This window comes from Marmota monax, unplaced genomic scaffold, assembly GCF_021218885.2.
Source record: "Marmota monax isolate L192 unplaced genomic scaffold, Marmota_monax_Labrador192_F-V1.1 WCK01_AAM20220418_F8-fsc00064, whole genome shotgun sequence".
NCBI classification, from domain to species: domain Eukaryota; kingdom Metazoa; phylum Chordata; class Mammalia; order Rodentia; family Sciuridae; genus Marmota; species Marmota monax.
Window position 1 is genome coordinate 10374437 of NW_026694542.1, and position 21853 is coordinate 10396289.

Below are 21853 nucleotides of genomic sequence, written 5' to 3' on the forward strand. Positions count from 1 at the left end.
ATAGGCTGGGGATTTGGCTCAGTAGTGAAGTGCCTCTGGGTTCAATCCCCAGTACTTAAAAATATTTATTTTCTGTAATTAAAGCCTTTGTGAAATAAATATAGAAATATAGAAAACTAAGAAACATCTGGGGTGTGGTGGCATATGCCTGCAATCCCAGTGACTCAGGAAGCTGAGACAGGAGGATTGCCAAGTTTAAATCCAGCATCAGGGCTGGGGATGTGGCTCAAGTGGTAGCGCGCTTGCCTGGCATGCATGCGGCCCGGGTTCAATCCTCAGCACCACATACAAACAAAGATGTTGTGTCCGCCGAAAACTAAAAAAATAAAATATTAAAATTCTCTCTCTCTAAAAAAAAAATAAATAAAAAAAATAAATCCAGCATCAGCAACTAAGCTAGTCTCTAAGCAACTTACAAAACCTTGTCTCAACATTTAAAAAATAAATAAAAAGAGCTGGAATGTGGTTCAATGGTTAAGTGCCCCTGGGTTCAACTCCCAGTACCAAAAACAAACAAACATAAATAGATGAATTTCTTAAAATTACAAATGCCCCAAACTAAATTTATTAATATTTAACCACTGACCAATAGTTATCTGTCCAGTTTTTTTTTTAAAGAGAGAGGGAGAGAGAGAGAGAATTTTAATATTTATTTTTTAGTATTTGGCGGACACAACATCTTTGTATGTGGTGCTGAGAATTGAACCTGGGCCGCACACATGCCGGTTGAGCGCGCTACCGCTTGAGCCACATCCCCAGCCCTATCTGTCCAGTTTAATGTCAAATATATCAAAGCCTCTTTCCAGCGAGGCATGGTGGAGCACACCTATAATCCCAGCAGCTTGAGAGGCTGAGGATCCCAAGTTTGATGTCAGCCTTAGCAATTAGCAAAAAAAAGTTAGCAAGTCTCAAAATAAAAAATAAAAAGGGCTGGGGATATAGCTCAGTAGTGGAATGTCCCTGGGTTCAATACCCAATAGCGCAAAAAAAAAAAAAAAGCCTCTTTCCTCTTTGTCTTCAGTGATTTAAACAATGATTAAACTAATTGTTTTATATATCTAAATGCACTAATAAGTAGTATGTTTTATGTCAGTTTCCCTTTTTCATCTGATCTCCAATTTAGGAAGGAACTTGTTTTCAACTTTAAGTTCAGAATTGATTGTTTGGAACTCAACTAATTTCCCCTAGAAATCCTAACAGTAGTGAAGTTTCCTGCTTAGCTTAGAAAGGAGCTAATTTAACCCATAATGCACACATTGGTCAGTACCAATATAATATATATACATTAGAACCAAATTCTCATTGACAAAAATGTTACTAAGGATAAAATACCTCTAGTGTTCCAATGTGAGAAGTCAAACACATGCCTTCTTTCTTCCATTTCCTTTTTCCCAACCACTCAACTCAAGACTACTAAGAAAGGACAGATATTTCTAACTTTTCTCACTCCCAAACCCTGGCATGGCTGGTAGTGTCCTAACCTGAGAGGCAGTAGCAGTACTAGGATATAGTTATGTTACTCTTCACTCTGCCCAGTGCCTAAGAGTGAGGAGAACAGGTAGAATTAGAAAGTTCATATATGTCTGTATATACATGATAAATTCATATATATTCACAGATTCATTCACCTATATACTCTTCCACTCTATAAATGTTAGGCTTGGACATGTGGCAATGGAACATAAGTGAATGTGAGCTATATTCCACACATCTAAGCAGAGGTGGGTTTTTTGTTTTTGTTTATTTATTATCTTTTTTCAAAAATTTGTTCTAATTAGTTACACATGACAGTAGAATGCATTTTGACACACTGTACACAAATGGAGCACAACTTCTCATTCCTCTGGCTGTACACAGTGCAGAGTCTTACTGGTAGTGTAATCATACATGTATATAGGGTAACAATTTCTGTCTCATTCTACTGTCCTTCCTATCCCCACAGTCCCACCCCTTTCCCCACTCCCCTTTGCACAATCCTAAATTCCTTCCTTCTTCCCCTGACCCCCTGTTGTTTTTTTTTTCCTGGTTTTGAACCCTGGGGCTCAAGAGATCCTTCCACCTCAGCTTCCCAAGAGCTGAGGCTATGGACTGATACTTGCCATAATGTTTGGCTCTAAGCACTTGTATGCTCTGACTTTGTCTTTTGTGCACTTGCCCTCAGCCTTAGAAAAAAAGCCACTGGAATTTGAGGAGTTGTTGGTAAAAAAGCAGGATGATTTAGGAATTTATCTTCATCTGATTCATCTCTCTGTTAAGAAAAGACCTTATAGCTCATCAAAAGGTACTATACTGGTGTCAAAAACAGTAACCAAAGCTAGAAAGGGCAGAGGTAGGAGAGGTAGGCAGTGCTGTACTCTAAAGAATTACAGAAAATATTCTCTCTAGTACCCTTATCTCTTGGCTAAATTTCTTTAATAATTTTTTTATTGCTCCACTCCATGTGTAAGCTGGACATGGTGGGCACATGCCTATAATCCCATCCACTTGGTGGCAGGAGGATCCCAAGTTTGAGGTCAGCCTCAGCATTTCAATGGGACTCTAAGCAACTTAGCAAGACCCTATCTCAATACCACCTATATACAAGAATAGGGCAAAGGTAAAATTAATAAACAAAATCAAATATAGATGTAAGTTCGAAAAACTGCTACTAAATTAAACTTTCAAATATCTTGACTCACACCTAAAAAATGTGGAATAAGATAGTTCCAGGTGAGCCTCACTAACTCAGTGAGGCCCTAAGTAACCCAAGAAGACACTGTCTCAGAATAAAAAATAAAAAGGGCTGGGATTGTGGCTCAGTTGTTAAGTGTCCTTGGGTTCAATTCCTGGCACAAAAACAATAACAAAACAACAACAACAAAAAAATCAAGCCAGGCATGGTGGATAATCCTAGCTCCTAAGGAGGCTGAGGAAAGAAATCGCAAGTTCAAGGGCAGCCATGGCAATGTAATAAGAGTGTCCCAAAATAAAAAGGGGTGCAGATGTAGCTCAGTATAGAGTACTTGTCTACAATGTATGAGGCCCTCGGTCAATCCCCAGTAGAGGGATTGAAACAAACCAGGTAAGACTTTACATAAATGAAAACTGACAACAAATCTAAAAAACAATTTAAATACACAAATAATATATACTCAAAACAAAAAACGAACCACTCAAAATTAGCATTCAGACTTACCGTAATAGGAGTTCTTTGGGAAGTTTTTTATTGATTACAGCTTCATCACTATTTGAGAACATCTGCAAAAACAAAATCACTGTCAACAGTGTCAAGTTTACTTAACATTTTATACTATATTCAACTCAATAGTTCAGAGATAATCCTCCCAAGAGACTTAAAAAAATTATAGTGGACATTGTAAGCCTAAATAGTATTTTCAGAGATGCTTTGGGATTCAAAAAAGTTTTGAGGCATTTAATTCCATCTTTTGAGATAAAGAACTAACAGAAAAAAGTGCTGGGGGCTGGGATGATGGCTCGTGGTAGAGCGCTCACCTAGCACAAATATATAACAAGTTCCATAATTATTTACAACTATAATGTACTAATAAGAAATGTGGAAAAATGTAATGTAAAACTTGAAAAATAAAAGTGGGAAAAATAAATAATAGAAGAATATTATGTGCCAGATACTGCTATAAGTGTTTTTCATGTATTAGTGTTTTTAAGTCTTCATGCCATTCTTCACTTTCAAGATAAGGAATTACAAAAGGTTACTGCTCAAGGTCACATTATTGCAGAGTGATTACTTTAAAATGACCACACCTGGCTTGCATTTACTTTTTCAAGGAGATATTCAGAATCCTGGAATGTGTCTCTTTTGTGTTTAAGATACAACATGCAGAAAACTGCTTCCTAACCACTGCCATTAAGTATCCACAATGAGTACTTTTAAACACAGCTACCATTTTTGCCACAAAGGTGTTCATAATCTAAGCTTGTCTAGTAAGGCTATGTAAAAAAGCAAATACATATATCGAGTAAAAAGTACTGTAAAAATCAACAAATACACATGCCACTGAAGCCAATTTAAATTCAATCCCTGCTTTTAGGATTGCAAAAATTCCTCTTGATTTCATGAAATGAACATTACTGACACCCTGTAAATATCAGGCACTTTTCTAGGCAATGAGACACAAAGATATCTCTGTCCTTAAAGAGCTCTTGCTCTACAATAAAGAAAACAGAAACAAATAATTCACTTATTGAGATGTATATCAAAACAAAAGATGGGACAACTAATTCTGCCTGCAGATATATCTAAATTGGTTCTTAAAGGAATATCAAAATTAATTAGGAAAAAAAGGAGAGTGATAACACACAAACAAGAGATTAACAGTACAAAATAAAGGAGCCATAAGAAGGTCCAGATAGTTCATTAAAATTCAAAGTAGAGAAACTAGTGAAGGGGAAGCAGATGGGAAGGAGAAACAATGAATAGAATGCAGTACCCCATCTCAGATATTTAAAGATTAATTACATAATAAATATTTTCTAATAACTTTAATAAAATACCTTCCACATAAATGGAAAGCTCTTGGAGGGTACACAGTATGCTGTCACATATACCATATTTCCAGGGCTGAGTACAATGCCTGATATATTGTTGAACTCAATAAATCTAATGAATTAATTGTTAAGCATGGTGGGGCTAGATCATGAGGAAACTTATATACCAGGCTAGAAATTTGAAACAACAAGGGAAGAAGAATCTGAAAAAGAAGAAGAAAAATCTGAAAAAAGAAGAAGAATCTGAAAAAATTCAACTGAACTCCGGAATGGTAGTGAGAAGATATAGCCACTGAAATTATAATACAAGTAGAAGACGATGCTGGGGCAATGGGAATAAAAAAAGAAACTGAAGGAAAGTATTCTCTCCTCACCCCTTATTAGGGATATGTACCACTGAGCTACATACCCATCCCTTTTTTTTCTTTTCTCTGGCTAAATTGTCCAGGCTGGCCTCAAATTTGCTAGTCTTGTCCTCCCAATAGCTAGGATCACAAGCATGAGCTATCACCCATGGCTTGAAGATAAGGATTCTTAAAAGAAGCAATAATACTTGGTGACCAAAAGTAGGATCATTTAGCAACTATCAGTGCAACAGATTACAGAAATGAGAGTACTGACAATTAAGTTCTTCTTCTTCTTCTTTTTTTTTTGTGGTACTGAGGCTCAAACCCAGGGTCTCATGTATCCTAGGCAAAGTGCTCTCCCACTGAGCTACATCCCCAGCCTGAAAATAAATTCTTTAGAAAATTATCTTGCTATTCTCCTGCCTCAGTCTCCCAAGTCACTGGGATTATAGGTGGTGCCACCTCACCCAGCCCTGAGTACACCTATAATTAAGTACGAATAAATAAAATTGTCATGTATTTTAAAAGCTAAATAATCAAGGACAGATGATATAACTAACATCTTGCAAAAATAGCTAGAATATCAAAGATTACGACCTAGGAGACACTTGGAGTTGGACTGTAAACAACACACATTAATAAGCTTGAGATCTCCAGGGTGGGAAATGAAGTCTGTAAAAGCAAAATATTATCACTAAATATCCAACCTCTTAGCACTATGCCCAATTCAAAACTACAAAAAGGAGGGCTGGGGATGTGGCTCAAGCGGTGGCGCGCTCGCCTGTCATGCGTGCGGCCCGGGTTCGATCCTCAGCACCACATACAAAGATGTTGTGTCCGCTGAAAACTAAAAATAAATATTAAAATTCTCTCTCTCTCTCACTCTCTCTTTAAAAAAAAAAACAACTACAAAAAGTAAAGTATCAACTGGGTATGGTGGTGCACACCTATAATCCCAGCTCCTCAGGAGACTGAGGCAGGAGGATTGGAAGTTCAAGACCTCAGCAATTTAGTGAGATCCTTTTTCAAAATGAAAATGAAAAAGGGTTAAGGGTATGCACATCTGGGTTCAGTTCCCAGTACCAGAAAGGGAAAGAGAAAAAAAAAAGGCATAATCATTATTCTGTATACTCAAAGTGTTCTATTAAATGCTATGTCTCTCCTAATAAGATACTCTGCTCCTTTGAATACATGGTAATGTAAATTAAAAAATAAATATGCTGGGGCTGGGGTTGTGGCTCAGTGGTAGAGTGCTTGCCTAGCATGTTTGAGGCACTGAGTTTGATCCTCAGCACCACATAAATGTAAAATAAAGATGTTGTGTCCACTTAAAAGTAAAAAATAAATATTAATAAAATAAACATGCTATATGTTGTTCACATGATTTCTTCTTTAACTGTAGATGTAATACAAAAGAACAAAAAATTTAAAATTTTATATTTTCCTAGTACAGTCTATTATATAGACTGCATGTTGCTGCCTCTAGAGTATGATGGTATGTGAAGAAGGGGAAAGGGACACATAAACCTGGGAATATCTGGGAAACAGCACATGTATGGGATATCTATGCAGATTTATATATCCTTCACTCCTTCCTTTTGCACATAAGTATCCTACTTTAAGTTTGTAAAGAATAGATCAGTGGTTCACAAAATGTGGTCCTCTGACCAAGGGCATCAGCGTTAACCACAGAACTTGTTAGAAATATAAATTCTTGGGTTGGACCCCAGACCTATAGAATGAGTACCTGGGGGAATGGTAGAGGAAGGGAAATGGAGGCAATCTGTACCTTAAAAAGACTTCAAGGTGATATGATGTACCCTAAAACGTGAGAACCAATGGACCAGAAAAATTAGATCGAGAGTCTCAGAACTCAAGAATTTACACTTCTAACAAAACCAGTGTCACCAGCTGTCCGTAGGCTGTGTGTGGATTGTGTTACACATAGTAGCCTCTTGAAGGGATAGGCTTGGCTCTGCAAACTCCCTGTCAGGGACTGAATACATGATACAGGTGCGGCTCCGCCTCAGCTCCGCCTAAAATCCCACACACCACCTGAGATGGATGTGACTCACCATGATGTCAATCAATCTGCTGACCAGGAGACATCACTAAACAAGACTCTACCCTTGAAACTTTATCCCCCTCTGATGTCTCTGCTATAAAATAAAGAAAACTTGGGGCTCACTGTCTCTTTTCCAGGGTTCTGTCCAGTGTGGAAGCTGACCCTTAAGGTCGCAGAGCTCTCTCTCCCTCAACTGGAAAACTTTTGAAAACTACTCTGTGTGTCTTTTCTTGGCTTTCTTAGCTTAATATTGCAGCCAGCTCTTTTAAACCAAGTTCATCTTTGTGTGTGGGTCATTGGCGAGAAAAGAGAACATTTAACATCAATTAAATGTAGCAATGGATCTTAGGAAATAACCTTAGAAGGTAGACACAAAGCAATATTAAATGCTTTATCTAGTAAACCCTTTCTAGTAAACTATTTTTCATAAAACAATGGTTCACAGAATTGACAGAATATAACTGTTGCAGTTATTTTACTATTTCAGCTGAACACAAATTCTAAGTTTCTCACACAAAAACATAAAGGGGTGTCAAAACATTTTGGATCAAGGCATTACAACAAATTTGTGAAAAATTTTAGGCATATTATTTATAGGCCAGTGAATAAAAGTTTAACATTTGACATTCTTTCATAATCTGATTTTATTTTCTTAATATTTATTTTTAAGAGACAGGATCTTTCTATGTTGTCTAGGCTGCTCCTGAACTCCTGGGCTCAAGTTATCTTGTCTTAGCCTCCCAAGTAGCTGAACTAGAGGTATATTAGTATTATATGAACGTAGAGATATATAATAATATATTTTTGTAATCTACTCACAATTACAAGGAAGCAGTCATAGGAAAAACATGAAGCAACTACAATGTTCATTCCTTATTGTTTCAAGGAAGTTCAACATAACCTAAGTAAGCAGATACTATCAAAAGTCGTCTTTTAGGAATAGAATTGTCTTAAATATGCAGGTTCTTAAAAACTAAGTGTTTGAGCCACGCACAGTGGCACACGCCTATAATCCCAGTGGCTTGGGAAGCTGAGGCAGGAGAATCACAAGCTCAAAAGTAGCCTCAGCAAAAGCGAGGCGCTAAGTTCAGTGAGGCCCTGTCTCTAAAGAAAATACAAAGTAGGGGTGGCGATGTGGCTCTCTTGTCAAGTGCCCCTGAGTTCAATTTCCAGTACCAAACAAAACAAAACAAAAACTAAGCAATTTGAGCTGGGCGAAGTGGTGCATGCCCAAAATTCCAGCAGCTTGGGAGCCTGGAGTATCACAAATTCAACGTCAGCCTCAGCAACTTAGCAAGGACCCAAGCAATTCAGTGAGATCCTGTCTCTAAATAAAATACAAAACAGGACTGGGATGTGGCTGAGTGATTAATTGCCCTGAATTCAAAACAAAAAACACTCAAACCCAAACCTAAGTGATTTGTCATATATTTGCATAGATTCTTTACTTACATAAAATTGTAATTTTTTTCTACAAATTATGTAGCTGAGGAATTATAGTTTTGAAACAACTTGTCCCAAATTGGTATTACATCATTTTATAGAAGAAAGTTTTGTTTGTTTTTTTTTGAGCGGGAGAGATGTCATTATTTTAAATATTTCAATAAGTTTTCAAATCTGTTAGCATATTTTGGGGCATAGTTTATTAACATGATGAATTTGAATACTGAGCACACAAATAAGACCGAAGGAACAATTTCAAGATTTTTTAAAGCCAGAATTGGTAGAAAAAGAGCAGACAGAACACCGAAACAAGAAAAATATTTGCTCAACAGTGACCCCTGCTGCTCAAAATCATGAAGCCCTAAAAAGGGTTTTAAAAGATTTTTGACCTTTTTATTCAAGCTTTATAAATGATACAAAGAATTATTAATTTTTAGCTAGAACAGGGCTGTGCAGAAAGAAGACTGTATTTTCATTTTTTTTTTCCTTTTGTGGTACTGGCAATTGAGCCCAAAGTTGCTTTCCCACAGGGCTGCATCAATAGTCCTTTTTTATTTTTGAGACAGGGTCTTTCTTGCAAATTGCTTAGCTGGCCTCGAACTTTTCATTCACCTCTTTCATCCTCCCAAGTAACTGGGATTACAGGCCTGCACCACCATGTACCACAAGAAGGTTGTATCTTCCTTGAAGCTTGATATGTCTCATTAACTGAGACCTGCCTATTGTGATGTAAAGCAGTGAGACAGTTGGGGTTGTAGCTCAGGGATAAGAGCGCTTGCTTAGTGCTTGCTTAGTGTGGGTTGAATCCTCAGTACCACATATAAAGATAAATAAAATAAAGGTATTGTATCCATCTACAAACCAAAACTATTTTTAAAAAAGTAATGAGACATGCAATTTCAGTCATGTCCTTAGAGAAGGCATGCCACTTCTTTCCTCCCTTCTCAATTCTGCTGCTTAGAGTATGGTTAGGATGACTGGAACTCTATCTTATATCATGAAGTTGAAGGGCATAGTTTTTTGGTTTTTGTTTGTTTGTTTGTTTCTTTTGGCAATGAGGATTGAACCCAGGGGTGCTCAACCACTGAGCCACATCTCCAGCCCTTTTCTATACTTTATTTAGAGACAGGATCTCGCTGAGTTGCTAAGTGCCTCTCTGAGTTGCTGAGGCTGGCTTTGAACTCACAATCCTCCTGTCTAAACCTCCAGAGCTGCTGGGATTACAGGCATGTGACACCACACCCATCGAGGACATGGGAGAAAATACATTTCTGTCATTTTAAAGCCACTTTTAATTTCAGTCTCTGACATATGCAGCTTAATCTACTAACTAATCCTGAGACATTGGGATTACAGGTGTGTGCCAGTACATCCAGCTAATATTTTGATTTTAAAAGGTATCTTCTGTTTTATTATTTTTTTAATTGTTTTATTATTTTTTTCTTTTTAAAGAGAGAGAGAAAATATTTTTTAATATTTATTTTTCAGTTTTCGGTGGACATAACACCTTTATTTTATTTTATGTGGTGCTCAGGATAGAACCCAACAACCCGGGCATGCCAGGCGAGCCATTACCACGTGAGCCACATCCCCATCCCCTATCTTCTGTTTTAGCTGGGCATTGTGGTGCACTCCTGTAATTCCAGCAACTCAGGAGGTTGAGGCAGGAGGATCGAAAATTCAAGGGCAGCCTGGGCAACTTATCAAGGCCCTAAGAAACCTGTCTTTAAAAGACAGAAAGGGGATATGGCTCAGTGGTTAAGCATCCCCAGTACCAAGAAAAAAGGAGGGGTATCTTTTATTTGTAAAAAGAGTTCTGAAGACTGGTTATACAACCTTATGAATGTACTTTATTAATATTACTGAACTGTATACTTAAATCAGCTAAGATGGTTAATTTTAAACTACATGTATTTTACTATAATTAGAAATTTAAAGGCATCTTCTACATTTGAATATCTGTGAAATAAGGACACATCTTCTAATTAAATGTACTTTGAGGTGTAAAAGATAATGGTGCGTTTTAATTTGTGGCATCTTTGATTTGATGAGATATAGTAAAATACAATCAATAAGAGGAAAATATCTCATGAAATATTTCCTAATCTTACCTAGATTCCTAAACACCAGTTCTGAACTAACATGATGTCCTTTATACAGACACAGGAAAGGGACCTTGTCTATTTAGTTCACCACAATATAGTCAGCAATCAACAGTGCCTAGAGATTGCTGAGTCAATGAATGTTATTTATACTGTAGGGATCTGGAAGTAGTCTAATCCCTCTTTTTGACTCTAAAGTCCCAGCAGGCTTCTGTGGCTTTTTAACTCTGTATCTCTATAGTAGAGTGCCATGCAAAAACCCAAAAAACTACAATAAAAATATCGAATTGAATGTTATCCATTTGCAAAAAAAATGTGAATGACAGCAATACAGAAACAGGTTAAATATCATTGCAACAAATAAAATAACAAAATATTTGAAGAAATAAGCAAATGAAAATAAAATATTTGGAAAAACAAAAGTTCAGAGATCTTGCTTATGGCTCATTTATTTCAATGGATGTTAGCTACATTAAATTTTTTTAAAGTAATGCTTGAAACATTGGGCTCATTCCCCATCGCAGTCTCCAAAGTAATAATTACTAAAAGTTTTCACTGCCATGGAATTTCATGTGTATACAATATTTTAAAAATAGCCTTATTGTGGTATAATTCACATACATAAAATTTACTGGCATTAAGCATAAACTTTTTTTTAGAAAATCCACAAATGTTGAAATCCTCACAATTCTGTTTTATAACATTCTAACACCCCCAAGATCTCTTATGCCCTATCTGTAATCAATCCCATGTTTCTCCCCAGTCAACAGCAAACACTTCTTTGTTTTCTGTCTTTGCAGATTTTCTTTTTTCATATACAATCCATGTAAATCCAAAAAATGAAATTATATAATAGGCCATCTTTTGTATCTGGCTGCTTTAACTCTTATAAAAAAATGTTGTTGAGATTCTTCCCTATTGCAGGGAAGATTGTTCCACTTGATTGCTGAATAGAATCCCAATGTATGAAATAATTCTATGCTGTTTATCCACTAACTGATAGACATTTAAAATGCTTTCAATGTTTGCATATTATGAATAATGTTGCTATGATCACTCTCAAAACAAATCTTTTGTGGGGCTGGTGTTGTGGCTCAGTGGTAGAGAGCTCATCTAGCACGTGCAGGGCCCTGGGTTTGATCCTCAGCATCATGTAAAAATAAATAAAACAAAGGTATTGTGTCCAACTATAACTAAAAACATAAATAAATATTAAAAATAACAACAACAAATCTTTTGGTAATAATGTGTTCACTGCTTTTGAATAGATTCCTAAGTAAAGAACTGCTGGGTCATATAGTAAGTTTGTAATAAACTTTCTTTTAATATTTATTTTTTAGTTGTAGTTTGACACAATCCCTTTATTTTATTTATTTATTTATATGTGGTGCTGAGGATTGAACCCAGGGCTTCACATGTGGTAGGTGAATACTCTACTGCTGAGCCCCAGCCCCAGCCCTGTAATACACTTTTGAAGAAACCACTCAATTATTTTCCCAAGTGGCTGTACAACCAGGTGTACTTGAGCAAAGCAGTGGTTGCTTGTGGCTGGGGAGGGGCATAGGTATTAATTACTGATAGGCATAAGAAATCTTCGGGATGTTAGAAATGTTATTAAACAGAATTGAGGATTTTAATCCCAGTAACTCTGGAGGCTAAAGCAGGAGGAATGAAAGACTGAGGCCAGTCTCAGCAATTTAGCAAGATTCTGTCTCAAAATAAAAAATAAAAAAGTCCAGGTATGAAGCTCAGTGGTAAAGCAGGGGGTACTGGGTTAAATCGAAGGAAGGAAGGAAGGGAAGAAGGGAGGGAGGGAGGGAAAGGGAAGGAAGGGAAAGAAAAGAAAGGGAAGGAAAGGAAAGGAAAGAGAGGGAAAGAAAAAAAGAAAAACTGGCTGTATAGTGGTATGGGTAGTTACAGTTATTACCCTTCTTTTCCTTTAGCCATCTGAACTGCTGAATTGGCTTCCAAACTTGCAATCCTTCTGCTTCAGCCTCCAGAGTTGCTGGAATTACTGAGTGTGCCACTGAGTGCAGATGATTCATGCTTTTTTGACCTTACATACAAGAATTGTTTGCTTATCCCAAGTTCATAAGATCCCATATCTTATTCTACAATTTTTATAGTTACAGTCACCACATCTGGCACTATTTGATTCTTTTTGATGCTACTGAAGCTACTGTGAATCAAACAGTTTTATTTCATTCTAGGATTGTTCAACTCTAGTACATGTAGTACCTCATCTTTCCATTATTTTACTTTCAACCTATTTGTACCTTTGAATCTAAAGTGTATTTCTTCTACATAGAATAAAATTAAATCTTTTTTATTTAGTGTGACAAATATGCCTTTTGACTGAATATTTAATCTATTTAAGATTGGTTAGACATGTTTCTCATTCTACGTATTTTATAAATAAATGTCTTATATTTCTTGTAACTCTGTTCCTCTTTTACTTGCCTTGTGTTTTAAATAAATATTTTCTAGTGTGTCATTATATTTCTTTCACTGTTTGTTTTTAAATGCATGTATTTATTTCCTTAATGGTTGCTCTAGCAATTACAATAGCTTATCATAATCTATTTCAGATTACTAAAAATCAATTCCTGTAAAATATAGAAACTGTGCTACAACAGAACTCCACTTCTTCCCTTCTTTTGCTATTATACATTACATACATTACATACTTATCTCATAAACAACTTTATAATTTTAATTAGTCTTATGCAAATGTCTTTTAATTCAGTTAAAATAATAAAAGAACAGTTTATTTACAGTTTTTTATATTTATACCTCTGTAATTAACATTTACAGTGTTTTTTCTTCAAGTTACCATCTGTATCCTTTCAGCTTGAAAAGTCTTTAATAGTTCATGCAAGACAGATCTGCTAACAACAAACTGTCTGAGTGCTTTTGTCTAATGGGAATGTTTTTATTTTGCCTCAGTTTTTGAATAACATAGTATTAGGGTTCTCCAGAGAAACAGAAGCAACAGGAGGTAGGAGATGGGGTCGGGAAGAAGGAAAAGATTTATTCTGGGTAAGCTGGCTCATGGTAAGCTGGTGTAATTTAGTTCAAGTCCAAAGGCCCAGGAGCTCAAGGGCAAGAGAAGAGAGATGCCTCAAATCAAGAAGAGAGAATTCTCCCTTTTTCCATCTTTTTGTTCGATGCAGGGCTTCCATGGATTATATGATGCCTACTCACATCAGAGAAGAGCAGATCTTGTCTACTGATTAAAACACCAACCTCTTAAACACCCTCACAGACATACCCAGAAATAATTTATCTGTTATCTAGGCTCCTTTAGTCCCCTAAAGTTGACACACAAAATTAATCATTTTTGTTGCTTTTCTCCCCCAAATATTTATTTTTTAATTTTAGGTGAACACAATATCTTTTTATGTGGTGCTAAGGATCGAACCTAGTACCCCACACATGCCAGGCGAGCATGCTACCACTTGAGCCACATCCCGAACCCCTAGAATCATTTTTAAAACCATTTTGACAAGAAATTCTTATAAACAAAATGAAGCATTTTAAAATGTCTAATTTGGGCTGGTGTTATAGCTCAGGGGAAGAGCGCTTGCCTAGCATGTATGAGACAATGCATTTGATCCTTAGTACCACATTAATAAAAATAAAGTTATTTCTAGTTTCAAAACTTTCTCATCTCCCTGTACCCATTAAGTAATCATCTGAGCCCTATTCCCCCACATCCCAGGATATCATCTAGTCTGCTTTCTGCCTATGGATTTCCCTGTTTTAAATATTTCATATAAATGAAATCATTCAGTATATGATATTTTTTATGACTGGCTTCTTTTTCCTTTTTGAAGTATTGAAATGGAACCCAGGGGCTTGCTACTTCTTAGCTACATACCCACCCCTTTGCATTTTTTATTTGGAGACAGTATCTTGCTAAATTGCTGAGGCTGGCCTCAAATTTGCAATCCTTCTGTTTTAGCCTCCCCAGCTGCTGGGATTACAAGCATGCACAACCACACCTAGTTTCATATCTTTTTATAATGCTTTTGAAGCTTATTTACATTGTTCTGGCTCTCAGAACTTTATTCATTTTAATGGTTTAATAATATTCCATTGTATGTATACCATGTTTTGTTTACCCATTCACAAGTCAATGGACACTTGGGTTGTTCGAACCTTTTGGCTCTTGTATTATTGCTATAAACATTACTATGCATATATTCACAGTATGTGAATACTGTTCTAAATTCTTTTGGTATGGAGTGGAATTATGGTCATTTTAAAGAAATCAACAAACTGTTTCCCATAGTGGCTATGACATTCCACATTCCTATCAGCAATGTACAAGAGTTCACATTTCTCCATATCCTTGCCAACCCTTGCTTTTTTAGCTCTGTTTTTCCTCTTTGTTAAATTATAGCCAACCTAGAATTTGTAATGTGGTATTTCATTGTGATTTCAATTTGCACTTACCTAAGGACTAGTAATGTTGAAAATCTTTTTATGTGCTAGTTGGCCATTTGTGTATTTTTTTTTCTGGAGAATTATTTATTCAGATCCTTTTCCCCCCCTTGTGGTGCTTGGGATGGAACCCAGGACCTCGCACACTCTACCACTGAACTACACTCCCAGTCCTAATTCTGATCCTTGACTCATTCCCCCACAACTACTCCCCTCCACCATACTAGGGCCTGAAACCAGGGACACTCCACTGCTGAGATATATCCCAGATGCATCCACCTTTTTTCAAAGTACTGGTGATGGAGCCCAGGAGTGCTCTACCAATGAACTACATCCCCGACTCTTTTTATTTCGAGACAGGGTCTTGCTAAGTTGCCCAGACTGGCCTCACACTTGTGATGTTTGTGTTTCAGCTTCCTGAGCCTTTGGAATTACACACCTGAGCCACCAAGCCCAGCAAATCCCTACTCTTAAAATTGGATTTTTAAAAAAAATTCTTATATTTTAGTTCTTTATGTGGTGCTGAGGATCAAACCCAATGCCTTACATGTGATAGACAAGAACTCTACCACTGAGCTACAACCCCAGGCCCAAAATTGGATTGCTTTATTGACTTGTAAGAATTATTCATGGGGCTGCAGTTGTAGCTCAGAGGTAAAGCACTTGCCTCATACGTGTGAGGCACTGTGTTCGATTCCCAGCACCACATATGAATACGCAAATAAAATAAAGGTCCATCAACAACTGAAAAAAAAATAATTCTTCATATATTCTGGATACTAGACCCTTATTATATATGATTTACAAATGAATATTTCTATTTTATCTATTCACCTTCTTCAGGGTGTCAGTTATTACATGGATACAGAATTCTTGATTGCTAACCTTTTCTTTCAACATATTTGATATCATCCAACTCCTTTTTGGCTTCTATTGTTTATGATGAAAAGCTAGCTGTTCACCATATTGCTGTTCTCCTGTATATCATGAATTGTTTTGTTTTGTTTTTTCCTTGCTTTCCAGGGTTTTTCTCTGTATTTGGGTTTAAAGAGTTTGATAACAATGCAGCCAGGTATGGATATTTTTGTATTTATCCTACTTGGAGATCATTAAAGTATATCTATGTATAAATCAATGTTTTTCAAATTTGAGCTAAGCACATGCTTTATCACTAAACTGCACAACCATTCCTCTATCATTTTTATAATGCCATTTTACTGATCTTCTCTGTGAGAGGTCATTGTCATCATGCTTTCCTTCAATTATTTTTGTTTTATTTCTTTGAACATGTTTAAAACAGATGCTTTGAAATTATTTTTTTCTGTGAAGTCCAATATCATGGCCCTTCACAGAGTTTCTATTTACTACTTTTTCTTTTGTGGTACTGAGGAATTGAACACAGGATAAGCACTCTAACACTGAGCTATACCCTCAGTCCTTTCTTGAGTATAAATCACATTTTTCTATTTATTTTCATGTCTATTACTTTTTGTATTTAAGATATGACATTACAGATAATGTAACAATGCCCGTATTCTGATTTACACCCCCCAGGGGGTTGCTGATATTGTTTTTGTAGATTTTCATGCTTATTAACTTGCCTGAACTAATTCTGGATCTGTTTCCACTGCATTATGTAGCTGACGATATCTTGATCAATCACCTTATTGTTGTTGCTGTTATTTGGGGGGGAAGGTACTGGGGATTGAACCCAAAGATGCTTTACCACTGATCCACATCCCAGCCCTTTTTATTTTTTATTTTGAGACAAAGACTAAGTTGCTTAAGGCCTTGCTAAATTGCTGAAGCTGGTCTTAAACATACGATTCTCCTGCTCCAGCCTCCTGAGCCACTGAGATTATAGGAGTCCAGCTGTTAGGTATTATTTTTTTTAACTTTTATTTTATTTATGTATTTTACTTATTTATTTGGAATAGCAGAGATTGAACAATGGCACTCAACCATTAAGCTACAACCCCAGCCCTATTTTGTATTTTATTTAGAGACAGGGTCTCACTGAGTAGCTTAGTGCCTTGCCATTGCTGAGTCTAGCACTGAACTCGCGAAACTCCTGCCTCAGCCTCCCAAGCTGCTGGGATTACAGGCGTGTGCTATCATGCCTGGCTCTTTTTTATTTTACCTTGCCATAATAAAAAATGATTTTAAAAAATGCTGGTATATTTCTTACATCTTCAATGTTTAAAATTTTTAATATTTAAAGTCATTTGGTGGTAGACTGTGCAGAGCCAATTTGGTAGGTTGGAACCAATATCTCCTAGAAATCTCATTGATATGATTTGGGATAGTAGTTAGACAAAAATGGAATAAGATCTAGAAGACAGAGTGAGGCACTATTGAATAGATTTTAATAATCTTTCTATATTCAGATGCAGGGAATGGCTTTCAAGTTCCATTTTGTCCTCTGCTCTACATATAGATTTCTTTCTGAATATTGGTCCTGCTGACCAACAGGTGTCCCCAAAGTACTGCTGAGGATAAAAGCAATAACAGCTACACAGAATAATAGTCTCCCACAGACCTCTCCATAATCTCCCAATTAAGAGGCTACTATGATTTCAATATGGCTTAATTGTGTCCCCCAAAGGTGCGTAAGCTTTGTTGCCTATTCAGTGATATTCAAGGGATGGAATCACTAACAGGTGGGGCCCTGAAGGGAGGTTGGGTTATGATTGCTAGTGTGAAGAGATTAATGCTGGTGTCCTGGAGTGAATTAGGTCTTGCAGGAGTGCAGTGGGTAGTTATAAAAGAGTAAGCCTGGCCCCTTTCTGCTCTCTTTCTTCCTCTCTCAAAATTTGATCTCTCCTAGGTGATCCCACCATATTGAGGCCATTTGCCATGTTTTGAGACAGTCAGCACTCATCAGAAGCTTACCAGATAAGGCCACTCAAGCCTGGACTTTTCAGCATATGCGAGAAACATCTTTTCTTTATGAATTACCCAGCCCCAGATCTTCTGTTATATAACACAAAACAGAGTAAGCATACTTTCAAATTACAAAACTGCCAGTTTGCATTTTCAAAATAATGCCTATAAATTTCCTTACCCAGACCATTAGTTATTACTGCAGGGAATGTTTTAACCAGTTGTTTCACAGCTATATAAGATGGGTCATCCTTTTCCCAGATTCCAATAGTAATTTCCACTATTCTTACACCCTTCACCTCAGTCTGTGTCTGCTACCCTATCCCAAAGCCAGCGCCATACTTCAGGGTTTTATTTTTGCAATACCCCATTTCTGAATTAGCAATTTCTGTATCAAGCAGGGTTTAGCCTTGACAACAAAGCCACCTGAGTATTAAGAAACAGTGATTAATTGTAAGAATTAGACCATAACACTATTTTGGGAGGACCTAGAGAAGTGAACTTTAGAAGAGGGAGATGAAAGATCAGAGAAGGAACCATCAACCAACCAATCTGAAAAGCCAAGCATACACAGCTGCTATGGTGATGATGCTATAAGGAGGAGTTTGTGGAGAGTTCTGCAGTAGGCCATTACTCTATTAACTGCATATGATAAAGTGATATAAGAGATAAGGATTAAACCACACTGTTTGCAAAGAAATTTGAAGAACAGCATAGCACTTCCTAGAATAAAAAATAAAACTATCCTTCTTTTTCTCAAATCATTAAGTCTCAAAATAAGAAATGCCCTCAGGGTAAATATCTGATTAAAGGTGTTTAAGTTCCTTTTAAGACCTCACCTAGTTGATTTACTCAGCTAGAAAAAAGTGCTTAAGAAAATTATGCCACAATATCCTAACAGGGCCCAAAGTACAGAGAAATCTGTCAAGCCTTTTCAGGCTTGACAAGAACAACATAGAGAAGAAAAAGTTTATTTGGCACTCACAGTCTGTTTCAGAGGTCTTAGTCTACTGTCAGCCAACTCCAGAGCTCTTGGCCCAAGGTGAGGCAGAACAGAACATCATGGAAGAAGGGTATGGAGGAGAAAAGCAGCTCAAAACATAGCCATCAGGAAGCAGAGCTCCACTTACCAAGGACAAAATCCTATCCAAAGCCATACCCCCCAACCTCTGCCAGCTACATCCTAGATGCCAAAAGAATCCACAAGTGGATCAATACACTGATTAGGTTACAATTCTAGGGCTGGGGTTGTGGCTCAGCGGTAGAGCGCTTGCCTAGCGTATGCCAGGCCCTGGGTTCGGTCCTCAGCACCACATAAAAATAAATAAGATATTGTGTCCAACTAAAATATAAATATTTTTAAAAAATCATTACGGAGGCTGTTGATGTGGCTCAAGTGGTAGTGCGCTCACCTGGCATGCGTGCGGCCTGGGTTCGATCCTCAGCACCACATACCAAAAAAAAAAAAAAGATGTTGTATCCGCCGAAAACTAAAAAAAAAAAAAATATTAAAAAAAATCATTACAATTCTAATCTTTCTTGTACTGTCTCACACATGAGTTTTCAGGGGTACATCTCATATCTAAATTATAACAAATTTGAGTTATAGATAGTATAGTTTTGGAACATGGAATAAACAAATCAGATTCATAAAAATTCCATAACATTTACAAGAAATATGTACCAGTTGGATTAAAAGGTACAGTTCAAAATGAAAAGCAGCCTCTGAAACCCAATTTTCTATAATAAGTAAGTATAATGAGAAAGGTATTTGGCTTTTTAAAAAATATATTTATTTCTTTTAGTTGTACCCAAAGCCTTTATTTTTATTTATTTATTTTTATGTGGTGCTGAGAATCAAACCCAGGGCCTTGCACGCACCAGGCAAACGCTCTACCACTGAGCCACAACACCAGCCCCAGGTATTTGGCTTTGTAAGACTTTTTCTTATATAAAAGGAGACTTCTCAGAAAACAGAGACAAAACTACAGAAAAATGGATTAGGAAACAATAATCCTGAGAGCAGAAGATGACCCCGAATGAAAGAAAATCTCTGGTTCCTGGAGTAGGTAATTCTAATAACATGTGCCCACCTGGATTTCAGAATTGATATATATCAACAACTGCTATGTGCCTCCCTTTCCTCTCTCTTTTGAGTGGGAATGTCTGTGTCATTAGTCTATGTCTGTGACACTGAGAGATAATACAATAATTATAGGTAGGTAGAAAGCAGACAAAAGAGAAGGAAAAGAAACTATAGCTGTAAATCTAAAAGTCCAATTATCACACATATTCTCTAGATCTATTTTTCTTCCAGGTTTGTCACTCCCAAATTTCTGAGAAATCTACAAATCTTAAAGAGTTGTTGTGGGAGGGGGCAGGGGATTAGCAAGGGTGGTGGAAGGTGATGGACATCATTATCCAAAGCACGTGTATGAAGAATCGAATTGGGTGTCAACATACTTTATATGTAAACAGAGATATGAAAAATTGTGGTTTGTTTGTGTAATAAGAATTGTAATGAAAAAAAAGTACATATATAAAGGCATGAATTGTCATGAACATACTCTATATACAAAGTTATAAAAAATTCTACTCTATATGTGTAATAAGAATTGTAATGCATTCTGCTGTCATGTATTTAAAAAATAAAATGGCTATACAGAAAAAAAAGAGTTGCTGTAAATTTACTCTTCATAATGAAAACTGCCTTATTTTGATTAAAGCTTGCATGCACTGTTTGCCTACACAGTGTATTTTCAGATTAGATGAAAATAAAGAAGAAGTATTTTAAGAAACCTATAATATAGGCAAATTCCAAATGTTATCCAGATAGGAGAAGACAAGGTTAACCACAACCTGAAGATTGTGGAGAGAACCAGATCACCATAAATGACTTGTGATCCATGATCCAAGAATTGAGTTTATCAGGTGGATGTCACTCCCATACACTTTCCCATGCCCACCTCTTGCAAAGCTTCCTTTAAGAGAAAAAGCCCAGTGTGCTTAAATCTAAGGTTACTGGCAAAACCAGCCAAGCAAGTGTGACTTTACAAAAAAAAAAAAAACCTAAGACCCTTAAAATATGTCTCACTGGAGTTAGCCTATACTCTGCTCTAATAATATGTATCTTCACCTTTCACTTTATTTTTTAAAATTATTTATTTGTTCTAATTAGTTATATATGACAGCAGAATGCATTTCAACTCATAGTACCCAAATGGAGCACAATTTTTCCTTTCTGTCACCCATTTGTGTCATTATACATGATGTCTGTCTCATTCTACTATATTTCCTACCCCTACATCCCCTCCCTTCCCCTCCCTCCCCTTTGCCCTATCCAAAGTTCTTCCATTCCCTCCCTCCCCATATGGATCAACATCCACTTATCAGAGAAAACATTTGGCCTTTCACTTTTGGGGATTGGCTTACTTAGCATTCTGACTGGAATGAGATGAAATCTTAGAGTAGTTTTGATATGCATTTCTTTAATTACTAGAGGTGCTGATCATTTTTTCAATATTTGTTGATTGACTGTATATCTTCTTCTGAGAAGTGTCTGTTTAGTTCCTTAGCCCATTTATTGACTGGGTTATTTGTTTTTCTGATGTTAGATTTTTTTGAGTTCTTTATGTAACCTGAAGATTAGTGTTCCATCTGATGTGCATGTAGTAAAAATTTGTTCCAATTCTGTAGGCTCTCTCTTCATCTGATTGTTTCTTTGCTAAGAAGAAGCTTTTTAGTTTTAATCCACACCATATATTGATTTTTTATTTTATTTTCTGTGCTTTAGGAGTCTTGTTAAGGAAGTCAGGGCCTAAGTCAACATGATGAAGATTGAGGCCTACTTTTTCCTCTATTAGGCACAGGGTCTCTGGTCTAATTCCTAGGTTCTTGATCCACTTTGAGTTAAGTTTTGTGCATGGACAGAGACAGGGGCTTAATTTCATTTTGCTGCATATGGATTTCCAGTTTTCCCAGCACAATTTGTTGAAGAGGCTATCTTTTCTCCAATATATGTTTTTGGCACCCTTGTCCAGTATGAGATAACTGTACTTATG

At 36.6% G+C, this 21853-nt stretch overlaps 1 protein-coding gene across 4 annotated transcripts in view; it reads right to left on the reverse strand.

The window, feature by feature from the left end:
• Fbxl20 (F-box and leucine rich repeat protein 20) overlaps positions 1–21853 on the reverse strand; it is a 111072-nt gene that overhangs the window by 52188 nt on the left and 37031 nt on the right. For 3 of the 4 annotated variants that reach the window (XM_046420600.2, XM_046420601.2, XM_058571578.1), the window contains exon 2: positions 3176–3237. In XM_046420600.2, coding sequence (XP_046276556.1) covers positions 3176–3237 — 62 coding nt within the window. Of the gene's footprint in view, positions 1–3175; positions 3238–19204; positions 21070–21853 lie in introns of those variants that run through there. The other variant, XM_058571579.1, reaches the window with a different exon arrangement.